The sequence below is a fragment of the Argopecten irradians genome, chromosome 2, assembly GCF_041381155.1.
Source record: "Argopecten irradians isolate NY chromosome 2, Ai_NY, whole genome shotgun sequence".
Taxonomy (NCBI): Eukaryota; Metazoa; Mollusca; class Bivalvia; order Pectinida; family Pectinidae; genus Argopecten; species Argopecten irradians.
The window spans coordinates 4,122,117-4,140,452 of NC_091135.1; the positions used below are offsets into that span (position 1 = coordinate 4,122,117).

General features: G+C 32.9%; 2 protein-coding genes across 2 annotated transcripts; one reads left to right on the forward strand and one right to left on the reverse strand.

Annotated features, from left to right (window-relative positions):
• Nucleotides 1-757: 757 nt before the first annotated feature.
• LOC138314179 (neurofilament heavy polypeptide-like) lies at nt 758-5,931 on the reverse strand. Its single transcript, XM_069254369.1, has 3 exons — nt 5,783-5,931; nt 3,841-3,923; nt 758-3,588 (listed from the first exon to the last, which is right to left on the reverse strand). The coding sequence occupies exons 2-3, from the start codon at nt 3,890-3,892 to the stop codon at nt 1,328-1,330; spliced, it is 2,313 nt and encodes a 770-aa protein (XP_069110470.1). The 5' UTR covers nt 3,893-3,923; nt 5,783-5,931; the 3' UTR covers nt 758-1,327.
• Nucleotides 5,932-10,723: 4,792 nt separating this feature from the next.
• On the forward strand, nt 10,724-18,312 carry LOC138314180 (peptidyl-glycine alpha-amidating monooxygenase B-like). Its single transcript, XM_069254370.1, has 12 exons — nt 10,724-10,953; nt 11,521-11,572; nt 13,207-13,294; nt 13,845-13,939; nt 14,329-14,400; nt 14,739-14,790; nt 15,144-15,208; nt 15,625-15,708; nt 16,150-16,226; nt 16,570-16,623; nt 17,064-17,113; nt 17,464-18,312. The coding sequence occupies exons 1-12, from the start codon at nt 10,771-10,773 to the stop codon at nt 17,675-17,677; spliced, it is 1,086 nt and encodes a 361-aa protein (XP_069110471.1). The 5' UTR covers nt 10,724-10,770; the 3' UTR covers nt 17,678-18,312.
• The last annotated feature ends 24 nt before the right edge of the window (nt 18,313-18,336 follow it).

The window sequence follows — 18,336 nt, forward strand, 5'->3', positions numbered from 1 at the left end:
AAAGTTCTATGACATCTATGAATTATTTCACTGTTTTAAAATTCTATGACATCTATGTATCATTTCACTGTTTTAAAATGCTATGAAATCTATGTAATATTTCACTGTTTTAAAGTTCTATGACATCTATGTATTATTTCACTGTTTCAAAGTTCTATGTAACAGTTACATGTTGCCCTTATAACGTCGTTTGATAGTCATCGTCATTTTCGTCGTCGTTTTCGTCTGGTTATCGACATCGTCTTTTTTTCCTTTCAGCGCCAATTTATTACGGTATAAAAAGTGAAACTATTTTATTAATTTATTACCGTTGTTAGTTCTGTCATATTGTCGTTCAAACAAGTGGAAACCGTGAGAATTATCATTTCTCTTTTTTACATTGTATAACTAAAACAAAAGTCTTCATTTCATAAGCAGTAAATATCTCAGAATTGATACCATGGTTGTGCCGATGAAATTCAGCTCACATGATAAACCTTATGCCATTTTCATCATGGCTGCACTAAACCTACAATTTGGTAACCGGTCAAAGGTGACCGACTCGAGTGTAATGCTATATACATTTGCATTCATATTCCATTAGGTTTCCACATGATTTGAGACAATATGCCATCTCTACAGAACCACTGAGAACAGTTAGATTTTAACGCTTCCCTTGTGGTCTTTGGTTACATGTAGAAGTTCATAGCTTTGTAAATGTACATTGTCCTCTCAGGTTACAACTAATGGTATTAAATCAAATCAAAATAAGAAAATATTAATGTAATTGTATATTTATTCAACAAGCGTACTTCAGAAAACGAATCAATAATTCGGGTATCAACATCATGCTGAGAAACCTTCATGCATTTAAGAAACATCTTTGGTGAGACAAATGTTAGACAAAAGTTTGACAAATGTTTATCACAGACCTCTAGCAGGATCAGTATCTTTGGTGAACTCATAACAAATATTGAAGTGAACAATGAATGAGATATATTAATAACCTTTGTACTAATTTGTTGAAAGTGAAAGAGAAATTAACATCAAACATAAAAAATCTCACATAAAACGTTCTTATACCATGTAAGGCTGACAACAAATGGTATAGACGCACTAAAAACTAAACGACTTTTTGCTGGGAGAACACATGCAATAAAAGTCTTACACATATCCTTACACAGAAAAGATAACTCTAATGGAAGAGTTTTCCGTAATGGAATAACAAACATTGAAATGAGTTAAGATGAGTCAAAGATTATTTTCCTTGTTTCATTCATACAACGCTATCATACACAGTATTTCCAATTAATTACAAAGTCACAATTGGAAATTCAGCATCCCTCTTTTAAAGCGAAATTATCTCTGCGGCTTCCCTCTTCTTCAGAGAAATGATTTCTGGGGCTTCCCTCTTTTTCAGAGAAATGATTTCAGGTGCGTCAGCTTCCCTCTTTCTCAGAGAAATGATTTCTGGGGCTTCCCTTTTCTTCAGAGAAATAATTTCCGGAGCTTCCCTCTTTTTCAGAGAAATAATTTCCGGGGCTTCCCTCTTTTTCAGAGAAATGATTTCGGGAGCTTCCCTCTTCCTCAGAGAAATAATTTCCGGTGCTTCCCTCTTCTTCAGAGAAATAATTTCCGGGGCTTCCCTCTTTTTGAGAGAAATGATTTCTGGAGCTTCCCTCTTCCTCAGAGAAATGATTTCTGGAGCTTCCCTCTTCTTTAGAGAAATAATTTCCGGGGCTTCCCTCTTCTTCAGAGAAATAATTTCCGGGGCTTCCCTCTTTTTCAGAGAAATGATTTCTGGAGCTTCCCTCTTCTTCAGAGAAATAATTTCCGGGGCTTCCCTCTTTCTCAGAGAAATGATTTCAGGAGCTTCCCTCTTCCGCAGAGAAATGATTTCTGGGGCTTCCCTTTTCTTCAGAGAAATAATTTCCGGGGCTTCCCTCTTTTTAAGAGAAATGATTTCTGGAGCTTCCCTCTTCCTCAGAGAAATAATTTCCGGGGCTTCCCTCTTTTTCAGAGAAATGATTTCTGGAGCTTCCCTCTTCCGCAGAGAAATGATTTCTGGGGCTTCCCTTTTCTTCAGAGAAATAATTTCCGGGGCTTCCCTCTTTTTAAGAGAAATGATTTCTGGAGCTTCCCTCTTCCTCAGAGAAATAATTTCCGGGGCTTCCCTCTTCTTCAGAGAAATAATTTCCGGGGCTTCCCTCTTTTTCAGAGAAATAATTTCCGGGGCTTCCCTCTTTTTCAGAGAAATGATTTCAGGAGCTTCCCTCTTTTTAAGAGAAATGATTTCTGGAGCTTCCCTTTTCCTCAGAGAAATGATTTCCGGGGCTTCCCTCTTTTTTAGAGAAATTATTTCTGGGGCTTCCCTCTTCTTCAGAGAAATAATTTCAGGTGCTTCCCTCTTTTTCAGAGAAATGATTTCCGGGGCTTCCCTCTTTTTCAGAGATATAATTTCCGGGGCTTCCCTCTTTTTCAGAGAAATGATTTCTGGCGTCTCAGCTTCCCTTTTTCTCAGAGAAATGATTTCCGGGGCTTCCCTCTTTCTCAGAGAAATGATTTCAGGAGCTTCCCTCTTTTTCAGAGAAATAATTTCTGGTACGTCAGCCTCCCTCTTCCTCAGGGAAATAATTTCTGGTGCCTCAGCCTCCCTCTTTTTCAGAGAAATGATTTCCGGTGCTTCCCTCTTCCTCAGAGAAATGATTTCCGGGGCTTCCCTCTTTTTCAGAGAAATGATTTCCGGGGCTTCCCTCTTTTTCAGAGAAATGATTTCCGGGGCTTCCCTCTTCCTCAGTGAAATGATTTCCGGTGCCTCAGCCTCCCTCTTCCTCAGAGAAATGATTTCCGGGGCTTCTCTCTTCTTTAGAGAAATAATTTCTGGTGCCTCAGCCTCCCTCTTTCTCAGAGAAATGATTTCCGGGGCTTCCCTCTTCCTCAGAGAAATGATTTCAGGGGCTTCCCTCTTTTTCAGAGAAATAATTTCCGGGGCTTCCCTTTTCTTCAGAGAAATGATTTCCGGGGCTTCCCTCTTTTTTAGAGAAATGATTTCAGGGGCTTCCCTCTTTTTCAAAGAAATGATTTCAGGGGCTTCTCTCTTTTTCAGAGAAATAATTTCTGGTACGTCAGCCTCCCTCTTCCTCAGGGAAATAATTTCTGGGGCTTCCCTCTTCTTCAGAGAAATAATTTCTGGGGCTTCCCTCTTTCTTAGAGAAATGATTTCCGGGGCTTCCCTCTTTTTCAGAGAAATGATTTCAGGAGCTTCCCTCTTTTTCAGAGAAATGATTTCAGGGGCTTCCCTCTTCCTCAGGGAAATAATTTCTGGGGCTTCCCTCTTCTTCAGAGAAATAATTTCCGGGGCTTCCCTCTTTCTCAGAGAAATGATTTCCGGGGCTTCCCTCTTTTTCAGAGAAATGATTTCAGGAGCTTCCCTCTTTTTCAGAGAAATGATTTCAGGAGCTTCCCTCTTTTTCAGAGAAATGATTTCCGGGGCTTCCCTCTTCTTCAGAGAAATAATTTCCGGGGCTTCCCGCTTTTTCAGAGAAATTATTTCCGGGGCTTCCCTCTTCTTTAAAGAAATGATTGGTGAATCAGTTGGTGCAGAGGAGCCTGTTGGATAGATAAAACTAGATATATTCTTTTGTTGTTTTTTTTCCATTAATTTTTTATCATTGCATTTGATTTTATTTTGTTACATTTACATCCCATTATGCATATTCTTTAGTTAAATTATGTTTTATTCTTAGTTTTCAATGGGACTGTTTGTATACTACTCTCATTTTATTGTCTTCACATACAGATATTACTAATAAAGCGTTTTAAAGCTGCGAGTATTACCAAGTAATTTAAAGAGGAACGTACCAAACGATGCCAGGCACACCACGGCAATAAGGGAGATCCAAACACACTTCATTATCTGTGTTGAGTCAACTCAAGTAGGGTTTCTGAAATCAAAAGGAACAGTATTAAATGGCTTTGCCTCGACTAATTCTTGCAACTTATTTAATGCCTTTTTATAACTATAACCAAAATGCCCGAATCTATCATTGCGCTAATTGACCAGTTTAGTTTTAAAACAAAGGGTGAATTGCTTAAAAACAAACACTGATTGTAACATAGTTCATTGTAAGAACAGATCGCTTAATCAGATACAGAACCAAAAAAGTCCTAAATAAAGATAGAATTTAAACATATACAACTGAAAATTATATAATAAAAAACCATATTCTTATTCTATAAGCTGAACCTGCATAGCAAAAGTTCTTAGTTTCATATAAGAAATGGAATATTTCATGCCAATAATCATGTATATTGTTTATGACGACTATAGTTTACTTTCACTTTAATATATACATAATTCACTGAGTCAGCTTATGTTTTAGGCATAAAATAGAATGCCATTTTCCCGAGAGAATAATTATTGGCGATAAATACTAAGTTCAGTGATAACGGTATAAACGTATTAATCGTATCTTATGCTCTAATTACGATGTTGTATTACAAAATTACTCCAGACATCAGCAAAGTGCAAGATATGAATATATAAGTGTCCGTGCTGACATCACTTTGGGAGCGTTTAGTTATTATTGTAATTTCGCAGATTTATTTCAGATGGATTATATAGCAACTCTATACAGCAACATCACGCATAATCTAAAACAATTGTTAACCTAGGTTAAGTTCATCGTCTAATCTCTGATGAAACATCACTGTTATGCCAGAAAATTATCTTGAACAAGCTACCAGATTGCGCAAGCGCGATAACTCTTATCCATATCGTTTAATATACTTCAGAGATACATTTTGTAAGTTATAGTAATCCTATATTATATCTTCACATTCTACTGTAGGGGTATACAAACATCATACCAATTGTATCAGAACTGTACTCGATATTTGAAATTCAACAATTTAATCACTTAATAATAGGTTTGAACATTTTATGGATTTGGGAATCGCAAAAAAAGGCCTAAACCATATACATAGTCCTTTTTGTCAATTTTATCATTTTTGACCCCTATCGCAGCCCCTGGTGGGTTGAGTGCATATGATCACAATTTTGAATGACCTTATACTAGAGAAGGTTTGTGCAGAAAAAACATTGAATTTGCTTCAGCAGTTTATGGTGAAGAAGTATAAAATGTTATTTCATTACGACACACGACGGACAAAAGGCGATTAGATAGATATAAGTTACTTGAGACTTTGTCTTAAGGTGACTAAAATGTTGAAAATAAAAAATAAAACTAAACTAACATACCCAATATCAACACTATTAAATCTTAATTATCACATATATGTCAGAAATAGATTTATATTGCAGTGCAATTTCTAGCTTAAGACCTGTATGAAACATGAATTAGTTCGTCCGTAAGAAACCTTTCTTTAAAAATTACATTTATAATGTTAATATCGTAAGCAAAACAGAACAATAGGTTTTGATTTTGTATCAATATTTGTGTTGATATTTTAGCAGTCAAATCGTTTGCTAACAACTAGTGTATATACAATTTTACAATATCCTCACGATTAGCTATAAAGATATGGTATGAATAGCGCAAGACGGCACATTAGTATACAATGAAAAAAGAGGCTGGATTATTATCATAGTTCGGTTGATATTACTTTCATTTACCCAATAGCTTCATATAATATTGTGTAAAATTCTGTATCAAATTAGTAAAGTTGAAAAAAGAAATCTTTAAGCAAATAATATTCACATGCAGAAAACATGTATTTGAAAAAATAACTTGTACGGTACAAAAAATATATCTAAAATGTAATGATGTAGCTTATATCTTACCTTGTAGTCAGAAATGGTATATCTTTGCGTTCTAAATTCTGAAGTATCGGTATGGAGCAACAGGATGAGAGGAATGATCTTGATCGGCTTGTCGTCGGCTTTTATAGGTAATTTCTTGGCAGAAAACCTAACCATTTTTTGTTTGTTTGGTTTTCCACGTGATACGTTTCGTTGTATCGGTCAAATCGGGTAAACAAAAAATTTTGGTCGTTTCTAAGAACTGTTTTCGTAATTTGGACAGGAAAGTTACAACGTATGCAAATGACAATAACAAGGCATTAACTTATCTTTCAAGAGGCGGAACGAGTATTCGCTAACCACTAGTGATTGATGTGTGTGACAGCCGAGGACATGCCAATGGAAAACCCTAATAACCTCGTCAAATGTAAATATGCTGACCGCAGTCTGAGTACAATTCTACGAATCCAGGTGACTCCTATTGTACCTGTGGCCCTTGTTTACCTCCAGAACGTAATTAATTGTACATAACATTTTGATATTATGTAGAATTAGGCCTTTTCACCCTACTTTAAAATCTGGACTATCCTTCTCCCTTACCTTGAATCGTTAGAGTTGTGTTTGTACATGAAAACAACTGCAAGTAGCTTTCTAGGTCACATTGACGTCCTGTTACCAGTTCCACTTTCAAAATTTGTTTTTGTAGATATGATATCAACTTGTCTTTACTAAACAAATAGTTTATCCTCCCTTTTTAAGAACGTTTAACTTTGTGATAAAAACCTATAATGCTTACCTTAAATTAAGTTGATAGTACTTTTAAAATCAGCATCGAATGTTAAATACCTTTTCAAAAACGTTTTATGCAAGACAAAGAAGTGTTTAAAATTATCGACTTTTTTCAGGACTGAGTTTTTAAAGTTGTTGAAAAAGTTTTATTTTCTTAAAAAAATGCAAAATATAATGATTAATTACTGTTTACGACGTGTGTGTTGTTTTGCATAACGAAAAATAAACAAAATATAACGAATGTGCATCACAAGCATTCAATGTTTAGAGACAATACTTAGAATGGTTTATGAATTAATTTTATTTTCACTAATTACAAGCAGTGTAATTTAAATAAAGGTATGGTACATTACCATACATTCATTGTTATGTGTCGCCATTGTATTACTAATACAATGATGACATGTGCATATAATTATTAATCGCATATTCATATTATCTTAGTCACTTTCAGTGTAAGAGACTACAATAAAGCAATTTATTTTCGCACATCATTTAACTTCACATATTTCGTGGCCGATATGAACACATATAAGTAATAATCGTTGTTTTTTTTTCAGGTAAAGTAACAGTACATTTGTAGAACTATTTGACTCGTAAAGTTATGCATGACGTCGCAAAATTAAGTCACTGCGAAAATAAGTGATTTTGCGTATTGTATTGCGTCACCGTAACTTCGAGTGAAGTTTTTTATGTTTAGCGATTCCAAAAGTGCATTTTTTATTATTTCATTTCACTACCGATTCGTGTTCAGTCATACAATACTGCATGAATCCAAATCCATGTATTTTTTTTATATTTATTATTACCAATATCAGTTACATTTTCGTGTGTATCTGAGGTTGAAAAAAATGAATAGCTCAAAAGATACCAAATCATTGAACGAATAAGCATGTAACAGTATCATGCAGTTGTCTCGTTTTCTAAGAATCGTCAGTGATAACAAGGGTCAAAGTACTTGACAAAGCCATGTGCTAATAAAACTATGTTTCGTTGAAATCATAAATTCATATTTCGTTGAAATTATAAATCAACCAAGTAAAATAAAAGTTCTTTTATTAATTAATGTGATGCAATTTAATTGCAATTTTATTTTTCGCTATCAAAAGAAGAAATGTGATAAATGGTATGATAAAAGACACATATATCATAGTGGCATTTGACAAGCTACTGCACTCTGATGGACAATGTACCAGGATACAGCAGTTCACATGTAAAACATTTTTACAGCTTCACACCTATGTAAATATGTTAAGTCCTCGTCCGCCAATGAAACGAAGATCTGTGGGGCTACTCAGACCATAATCCGATTATTAAAGATTACGATTGGAGAATTTGAATCAAAACCAAACGTTTACATTTTTTATCAAACTTTAATTACAGATTAAGATAATATATTTCTCCATGGTGAGCGTTCCGATTGCTCACAAATGTTTTACCGATCCATGCAGCAAGTAAGTATATCAACGTGTAGTAATAGAAATTTCATTTTCTGTATACTGTAAGTGCAACTTAACTACCAGAAACAATTATGCGGCACACAAGGTAAAAATATTCAATAATCTTCTTAATATAAATATAATATAAATACTGGAAATTGCCATACATTGCGTTTAGTAGCAATAGGAAGCTACTGTGCAGTTGCAATGCAAAAAGATTAGATAAGAATATATTAAAGATGCTCCACCGATGACAAATGGTGGTTTTTTTCACTGTCAAAGACAGGAGCAGACGAGTTAGTATTTTTCATCAGTTACTTACTTTACACCATTACTACCATCGGAAAATTGAGCTTCCAATTTTACTTCAAGATAAAATATTAAGAATAATTAATTGCATCCCGATAATATCAAAGTACTGATTGTGTATGTGACAAAACCAAAATAAATCCTTTTACATTATTTTTGTGTTAATTAGACAGATATATATATACATATATATGATTAAACACCAATTATTGTTCAAATGATGAGTACCGTTCATGTTAAATGACTGTCGAACTATATATTTTGTGCAAAGTTAATTTTATATTATATGCTGAAATCAAACTGAAACCTATTTTCAGTTCTTAATGACATCAGTTCCTGATGAATATGTGAAACAAAACATTGATATCGACGTGATTTAATGTTATCTTATATAAAATATCTTGTCAGAAAATATTGAAAATTTCAAAACTTTTATTAACGAACGAAGTCTCACTTTAAATGAAATATTGGATGTCAATTTAAACTTTCGGTATTATGTAACAAGACCGATACAGAAATGACATTTACATTATTGTAATTATGTCGTATTTGGCATACAGGATAAATGCGTTCTTTCTCCATCTTTTTTTTAACTGACCGAAGTGTAACGCATAAAAAAATTGACATTTTACCCTAAAATTATATAAAAAAACGTGAAATGCATTGAACCATAATCAATGGAAAACTAAAACAAATTGTGCTGCAGTATTTTTAATTTGCCATACTGGAAACATGACTTTTTTGCTAGTGCTTATTTTCGCGATTCGTGTCGTTGATGTTATCACGATTTATATAACTTCGGGCTTTTGGTAATATAGTTTATATATTCACAAAATTTTACGAGCGGTAGAAATTTTCGCGGTGAAATGTATTCGCTTAATTAGAGAAAATCCCCTCGCGTAAATTTCAATGTTAACAGTATATTAACCTACACGTTGACATTATCATTGAATTCCCATGGCTTCAAGTGTTTAGTATGAACTACACAGCGATATGTTTTATAACCAATATATATCAACATAACATAGATTCAAAGTTTATAGATTTTAGCACTTTGTTTCAATTTGGGAGAAACTATCATTTACGCAAACTCTTAAAGATGCTCCACCACTGACAAATAGTATTTTTACTCAATAAAAAAACCTAGAGCAGACGAATTAATATTTATCTTCAGTTACATACACGTACTTTACACCATTACCACCAATGAAATGTTTGAGCTTCTAATTTTATTTCAAGAAAAAAAATAACTGCATCCCAAAAAAGAATCCGTGGCACTATGTTCTATATGGAATGAAGTAATGAGAGTGCAAAACCAAATTATTTTACATTATTTTTTGTTAAATATATACATGATTAAACACCAATTATTGTTCGAATGAAGAGTATCACATATGCTTTGCGGTGGAGCATCTTAAAACTGACTTTCTAAAAAGTGGAATGCGCAATTTTCAAGCCAAAAACATGTTCTTTTATTTCGGTTTCACAATATACCTTAATGCAAATGTATGTTCATCATATGAGTTTTTCAGATAAAAACACTGATGTACCAAAAATGGAAAAAAAATAATGAAATATTTCAAACAAAACAAAACACCATGTTAAAACGTACATATATTCTAATAATAAAATTATCAATGTTTAAACAACAGTATGGACCGAACACATTCACGAGGTGTACACATGAACCAAATTTGAAAGTTTTATTAGAAAATAATTAATTTTTCTTTGTTTTCATACCAAATCTGGCATTCTGATTGGCCAATATTTTTTTTGCATACCACTATGAAAAAAAAAAAAAAATCCGAGAATGGCGCGAAACCCCGACGTTAACGTGACGTCACAATAGAGACATTGACGTTGCGTATTGATTTGGAAAAAAGAATCCCTTGAAAAACCACTATAATGTTACATTTAAACATACTTCATTTTATCAAATAGAGTATAAAATTAATTATAAGTATTGATGTCACTGTTTTTTTTAATTTTATCGGGATATGAAAGAAAATTGTTTGTAAACTTTTAAGCGAATCCGCTACGCGGATTCACACAGTTTGCAAACATTTTTTTTTTCATACCCCGATAAAATTGAAAAATAGTGACATCAATGCTTAAATGTAATTTGGCAATAAACACATGCATATGTAAAACGATCATAAAACGTCTTTTGGCACTTGTTGGTGTTTTATTCAAAACCACTCAAGAAATAAAAAATACAGCAGACTTGGAATAATAAATCATAATGTTTTAAGGGTATTTCTAAAGGGACACACCAACAAAAGATTTTTGGTGTACGTGCCAAACGGGAATTCCACCGAAGTAGGACCGGTGTTTTCCAAGTTTTGTAAAATTCCAAGCGGGACATACGCAGAACTTGCCCGAATGATATAAACATATAACGAGGAGCGGCTAATCCCTTTAATGTGACAGTATATAAGGCAGAAGTCTGTGTGTAATGTATTTCTATAGTTAGGTGACAGCTCATCATCAACAATGTGGGCAGTCGTTTTAACAGCCGTGTGTGTCAGTTCTGCTTTAGCCTTACCTCCCTACCGTATCGACAAGACTGAAGGAAGACTCGGTGTAGACTTATCACCTGTAGAACTACCTGTCGAGAACAATGACTTTTACTACCAGCATATGAGGCTTCCTCTCAGCATCTTTAAGGGACAAAACGTATGTAAGGTTACTTTTTAGCTGTATAGTTACCCTGACAATAGGTTTTGCTTTTTTGTTCTGTTATAATTGTATCTTTCGTTGTTATCGTGGTTGGTTGTAACCCCTCGATCACCAGGAATATTACCGTTACATGTTATGACGTAATCAAGGGTTTTCACAAACGGAATAATGAAATATGAATATCCCAATAAGTGCATGTTTATTTTATATAGTAAACCTATTTTGTCTTGTGACCGAATGGTTTAGATGTCTAGAAATATCACCACGAGCCCTTCATCTCTGTGTCGCAAGTTCGATTCCTATGTGGGGCAGTTGCAAGGTACCGACAGTCGGTGTTTTTTCCCCGGGTCCTCCTATCTAAATATGAGACATCCTTAATGACCATTGCTATTAACTGGACGCTAAACTTATCAAACTAAGACAAATCCTGATGAAATTTTCATTCTTGCTGCATCTTTATCCTAGCATAAAACAGTTATCAATAGCTTCCAATGATGTTGTTATGTTTATAATTGCAGAGAAATCAAACACCTATCGTTTGTTAATGTATCATATCTATTACAGAAAGTTGAATATGGCTGTTCGGCATTTCCGCTTAAAGCAAATGAATATATCGGTGAGTACGTGCTTTATGATACTCGAATCGTCTGGTACATTTGTTGATATGTAATCCGTTTTATAAAAAATATATAATATCACATTTAAATTTCCAACAAAACAATATATTCGCAGTGACATTGCATTAACATTCCTTTTAAGTAAGATAATAACACTAAATTCGTGATACTATTAAATTATACTGAATTTTTATCGTGATTTTATTGAATTATACATATCGTGATATTATTAAATTATACATATCGTGATATTATTAAATTATACATATCGTGATATTATTAAATTATACATATCGTGATATTATTAAATTACACATATCGAAATATTATTAAATTATACATATCGTTATCAAATTTAAATTATACATATCGTGATATTATTAAATTATACATATCGAAATATTATTAAATTATACATATCGTTATTAAATTATACATAACGTGATATTATTAAATTACACATATCGATATATTATTAAATTATACATATCGTGATATTATTAAATTATACATAACGTGATATTATTAAATTACACATATCGTTATATTATTAAATTATATATATCGTGATATTATTAAATTACACATATCGTGATATTATTAAATCATACATATCGTTATATTATTAAATTATACATATCGTGATATTATTAAATTACACATATCGTGATATTATTAAATTATACATATCGTGATATTATTAAATTATACATATCGTGATATTATTAAATTATACATATCGTGATATTATTAAATTATACATATCGTGATATTATTAAATTTTACATATCGTGATATTATTAAATTTTACATATCGTGATATTATTAAATTATACATATCGTGATATTATTAAATTACACATATCGAAATATTATTAAATTATACATATCGTTATTAAATTATACATATCGTGATATTATTAAATTATATATATCGTGATAAATGTATTAATTTGGTTACAGTATGAAACAAAAATTAAAAAAAGAAGTCAATATGTACATTAATATCAATATTACGCTAAAATAAAGATATAACAATTGTACTGGGACATGTTTTGTGAAACGTTCAAAAAACAATTCTGTCATTTAACAGTTGAATACAGAAAACAAGACATTAATTACTCATGGATTGTCAGTTACGTATTTTTTTCACTGCGTAATGTAAGGTATTTAATTATCTCGTTCATAGAGAAGACAATTAGTTGTTTAATTTCCTGTTATATTTCAGCTGACTTTATATTAAATACAAACACAGTATATCAAAGATCAAAGGTTAAGATTCAAGACCAGCCAAGGGACAAACGAAAAATGGTCCTTATAGCCAGGTGGTTTTTACGTTGAATTGTGATTTTATTGAATCTGAACCCTGAAAAGTCTTTTAAGTAGGTGGTCTTGATACACAAGGAGTCGCTATGGCAGGTTTTATTGTAAATTGAGTGAAAGTTTTATATAAATTAGTTAATCTAGAATAACTAATTTGTATTAAATTTCTACTTGATTCACCAAGTTAATTACCGAAAAAAAAAAAAAAAACCAACAACAAACAAACAAAAACAAAAACCAAAGATTTTTTGGCAAAATGCAGGCATCAATGTTATTTTAATCTTCAAATGTTGACTATTTGTTTGACTAGTTGAGTACCTACCACTTGGAGAACGTGACGATACCTACCACATCACTATCAGTGTTTGTGACGCTGTCTATGACGAGTCCCCGATTTGGTAAGTGTGTCTCGCACCACGTTACCTGTCATTCGACCTTGTTGTTGTAAAGGATGCTACATCTTACTGTCACATTTAACATAATTACACACATACAATGCAAGGGCGATGAGTATGCATTCCCCCCAAGGGCATATTACATTAATAAAATCCAATGGTTTGTATTGAAGCGATACACTAACAGTGAAAGGCTATATTAGATGAATAAAAACTTTAATATCTGTAGTGTATACCAACCTGAACAGAACAAAATCTAATGGTGATAGCAATTTTCAGGATTTTAAGTATATGTAACGAAACTGTGACTATAACTCACCATCAGAAGTTAACGTCTGGTTTTAGTTCCGTCCTTACCTGTAAAGTGTTAAATATTTTATTCAAACATACTACCTACATTGGTAAGTGCTTTTCCTTCACCCAAGGTAGGTTTCAACTGCCAACTACGGGGGATTTTTAGGGTTTGTGATAGGCTATAGAATTCAGAACACTTTAACCACGAGGCCGGCGAGGTTAGACACTGCTTGCTTTAACTGCAAATTTCGTTTTGCAGGGAATGTATGAACCCTCTTCATGTGTGTAAAGGCAAGAACAGGGAAGTGATGTTCGCCTGGACAAACGGAGCCCCTGGGTGGATCTTACCTGAATGTAGGCTAATATTTTATCTTTTAGTCTAGCTATTTGAGAGTTATATCTTTTATTCTTCAAAAATTAAACGTATTTGTACTTGTCAATATGGATATTTGATCTCCGTTTATTTTAGAAAAGTTTAACTAAATTCTCAAACGTTTCTATGCAACATTTATTCTTTGTCGCTCGGAAACAAAACTCAGCAGAATGAGCAAGTGAGTGTTTTTGTAATAATGATGCAGAAAACGTTTATCTGATGGTTTAACATTAGTAACTTTTATACTAGAGTATGGAAAAAAGAGTTTATTCATTCTTCATACATGTATACCGTTATGCATGGCATAACAATTCATCTGAAATAAGATGTTTCGCTATATTGAATCTGCATTCATTTTCTTATATCATAGATGCCGGAGTATTTACAGGAAATACATCCAAGTACATTGTCCTACAGGTTCATGGCCGTGACGACATTTCAGGTGAGAAATACTAAAGAATTACGCAAATATATGTATTGAACTGGTCTACATCTGAGCGTTACAGTGTTGTCATGTTTTTGTTTACTTTTAGTTCACTTTTCTGTTTATTTTCTTCTTGTTTCGTTGTTCCTGTTTTGTTGGTTTTTTGTGTATTTTTTTACTATTTCTTTCACAACCTTCTTTTCAACATTTTCATATAGCAATTTTATTAAAGAATTTATATTTACAAAATTGGTCGGAGAAATAGAGTAATTCGGAAAATGAAAACGCTTAAACCGTCGTTGATAGTAGTCAATTGCAAGTAATATTTATACATGTATATTGATTGTATGTTGTAGATGAGCGGGCTGCAGACTTTGCACATTTACGACTGAAAATTCAGAGAACAAGGTAGCTTACATTATAATTGTTTCCATATGCGATGGCATTTCATGTGTTAATCCCAATTACAGTTGTAGCTACAATTTGGGAAATACATGACGTATACTTCACGCATCATTAATTAACTAGAATCAGACAATGGATATGCAGTCAAATGATGGAAATGTATCATTAACCTTATTTTACACCCATGTAAAGATAAAAATTGTCAAAAACATTTCCTGGTAACCAAATACGTATAACTCAGGCCAAGCGATATTCAGAAGATATGCGTAATGCGTCTTTTTACGATTACGTAAATATTATATGATAGCAGCATACTTTGGTCTTCACGACATTAACATGTATGTATTTTGTTTCAGACCTCAACTCGATGCTGCCATTGGTATCTACGCTGTCGGTGGACATGTACCTGCAAATGTAGAAAGTAAGTAGGGTTTTTCGCCTATGTATCATAATGTCATATGTCGTAATTATTATGTTTTGAAGGCGTGACAATTATTCAATAGCTTCTTCTTTTAATTTGCTAAATGATAAAATTAATTTGGATTCACTGCCAAACGTTTTCAATAAACTTGCCTGAAAGATTCCTTAATTAATATAAATGTAATTGATATGTAGACTTGTTGAAGATCCTGTATATATTTTAATTATCTCAAAGTTAAAATTACAATGACGAAAGGACACTTGAACGAACGGAAAATGTTTTGGACGTAATGAGTTGCTTTTTTTTGCCTGTGATATAACTTCAAATTGTATTGTAACGTTGTTAAACGAATTAAATACGCCATATTTATTACCATCTAATTAACAGTTTTGAATAACGAACTATTTTCCATTTAGATTTCACAGCTGATGTTGCTTGTGAGTGGAACATGACCACACCCGCCCCTATCATGGCATACGGATTGCATACACACAGCAGAGGTAACCAGATTGTTTATATTTGTCGCAAAAATATGATTACAAATATGATAAAATAATATTTAAAAACTTAAATAATGGAAATATATAAACATAATAAATATTTACAGAAAGACTATTGAAAATAGACACAGATGAGAGCGATACTATAAACCAACTTCCTTTCGTGGCTATTAAATTTCGCGATTTTCATTTCCAAACAAGTTCGCGAAGATAAATATTCGCGGTTTTAACAATAATAATTGAAAATTATTTTTTATCCATATTGATGATGTAGATAATTATATTAATTCACGAAAGTAAATCGCACGCGAATGAAAGTTGGTTTACGATATTTTATATTGACGACACTTCTATTTGAAGCCATAGTCTAACCCTTGGCAGGAATAAAATATTTTATACTTTATAAATGCATTTACAAAATATTAATATCTTGTTTCTTAGGAATAGCACAATCAGGTTACATCATAAGAAATGGCGAGTGGATCGAAATAGGACGCGGGGATCCGTTGTATCCTTTGGTGAGTATAAGCACCTCAGTAACGTTATTACCAACTTCGATAACCAGAAGGCCCTGTTAATTTTATCGAGGGCACATTTTCACTTGCTTTAACTTATGTGATTTATCAATCCATTAACTCATCAAAAGTTTTCGTAAAGGGAGAAAGACATTCCTTTAATTAATAAACAACATATCCTTGCTTTTATTTCTCTATTTCGCTACGTAGTCTGCTTTCGTAGCTCGAAGTTTATACATTTTAAACAAGCAACTAGATGTCCCTGGCCCTTATGTTACAAAGACGAGAGTTAAATGTTGTTTGAACAGCTATTCAAAACATAACTTTTGCCAAACTTTTGTTACAGGTATTGTTTGATATCACCGACAGAGACTTGTGGCTCCAGCCAGGAGATATCATTGTAAGTAATAGATAACTGTATAACCCATTAAAATGAAGTAATAAAGGTCAAGTTTCATCAAAGTTCCTTATTGTAAGATAACATAATCTTTCATTTAAAATCATGCTAAAATTGAAAGGCTTCTTAAAAAAACTTTCCTTAATTTCTATAATGTTCATCTCTGGTAAATATTTAGTTAATAAATGTAATATGAAACTGGGGTCGGATGATTCCACAGTACTGTTTACTCAAGTATATAATCATACTAATGCTGAGTTAAATTGGTAAGACAGAGACAATAACTGCAGTGTACAATATTTGAGCTTGAAAGAAGTGTATATCATGTGTTTCTAAGGGTAAAGCGACTTCTAATAGGTATACATGATGCAAGTAGTTACTACGTTTGACAAATGGCTGTACCACCAAACTTATTTCTTCTACTGTAATAATTAATATTTCAGGCATCAAGATGTACCTACAGAAACACAGGTAGTGCTGATATCCCTATGGGGTAAGTGTCTCATATTAATACCCTCCGAGACATTCAATGAACTAAGCTCAGTTTCTCGAGTATAATGTGAATCATTTATCACATCGTAATCAAGTATAAGCTGCTTTTCTTTTCAGAACGAATTAGGATAGTGGTAAAATGGTATTTCCGTTATTGAACTACCGAATTACGTTTATTTATAAATATTCAATCTAATAAAATAAAGACGTTTAAAGCATTCACTGAGCAAACATCTTTGTTTCGTCTTCAGACTTAATCTCAATCGATATCATATTTTTATCAATTATAAAAATAGCTTTAGATAAGTTAATATACAAAGATGTACTAACAGACGGTTTTAATTTCCCCAGGTTCACCCACTTGAAAGAGATGTGTAATTTCTTCCTGCATTATGGAGTGCCCCATGAAAACCTGGCCGAGACCAGGTATTTGTCGTGCTCCGCCAGTGCCCAGGAGTCAGCCTGGGACAAGTTCGACAACATTCCAGCTGACGCTAGCAACCCGAACGGTGACACCGACCAAGCTAAATACGTTAAGCAGTACCACCTTACTCATAACTATTAAAGAAATCCTATATATCATTTTTTTAACTTAACGCGAACATTTTAATGCTTATACGTTTTGTGTCCTCAGAGTAAATGACATTGTTGCGAATTCTACTTTATCGAGAAACGTCACGCGTTAAATGCTTTTGCTTTTGTATTCAGAGTTATAATGACCCGTGTTGGTAACAAGGAAGATTATTTGTCTTGTACGTGTAGAGTAAAATAAGTCCATAGTTGGTGGTTTCCTGTGAGAGAGTGTTATGAATTCAAAACTGTTCATTTGCGTATACGCATAATTTATTTCATTTACTGACAAAACATGACAGAGAATAAATATTGCAAATCTATGTTAAACTAGTACTGGACAGGTTTAACACGTTCATCCCAGAGAGCACTTTACCAGTTCTAAGATGTGGACAGTTCACGATCGTGTCACATGTATGAATGAGTTTGACAAGACATTTAGCATTCTGAAACATCTTCAGCGGTGTTAAGTTAATTCCGGAGAATATGTTCAGTACTCAGGTTGTGCTGACGATGAGACTTAACCTGTCCCAAGCATGCCATGTATTCCAAAGACAATGTTTGAATTATGTTTTCAAACACCAATCTGATGTTGTTGTTCATTTCATCAATAAAATATTGCAACTCTTAGTTGGATATTAGTCTGATATTTTA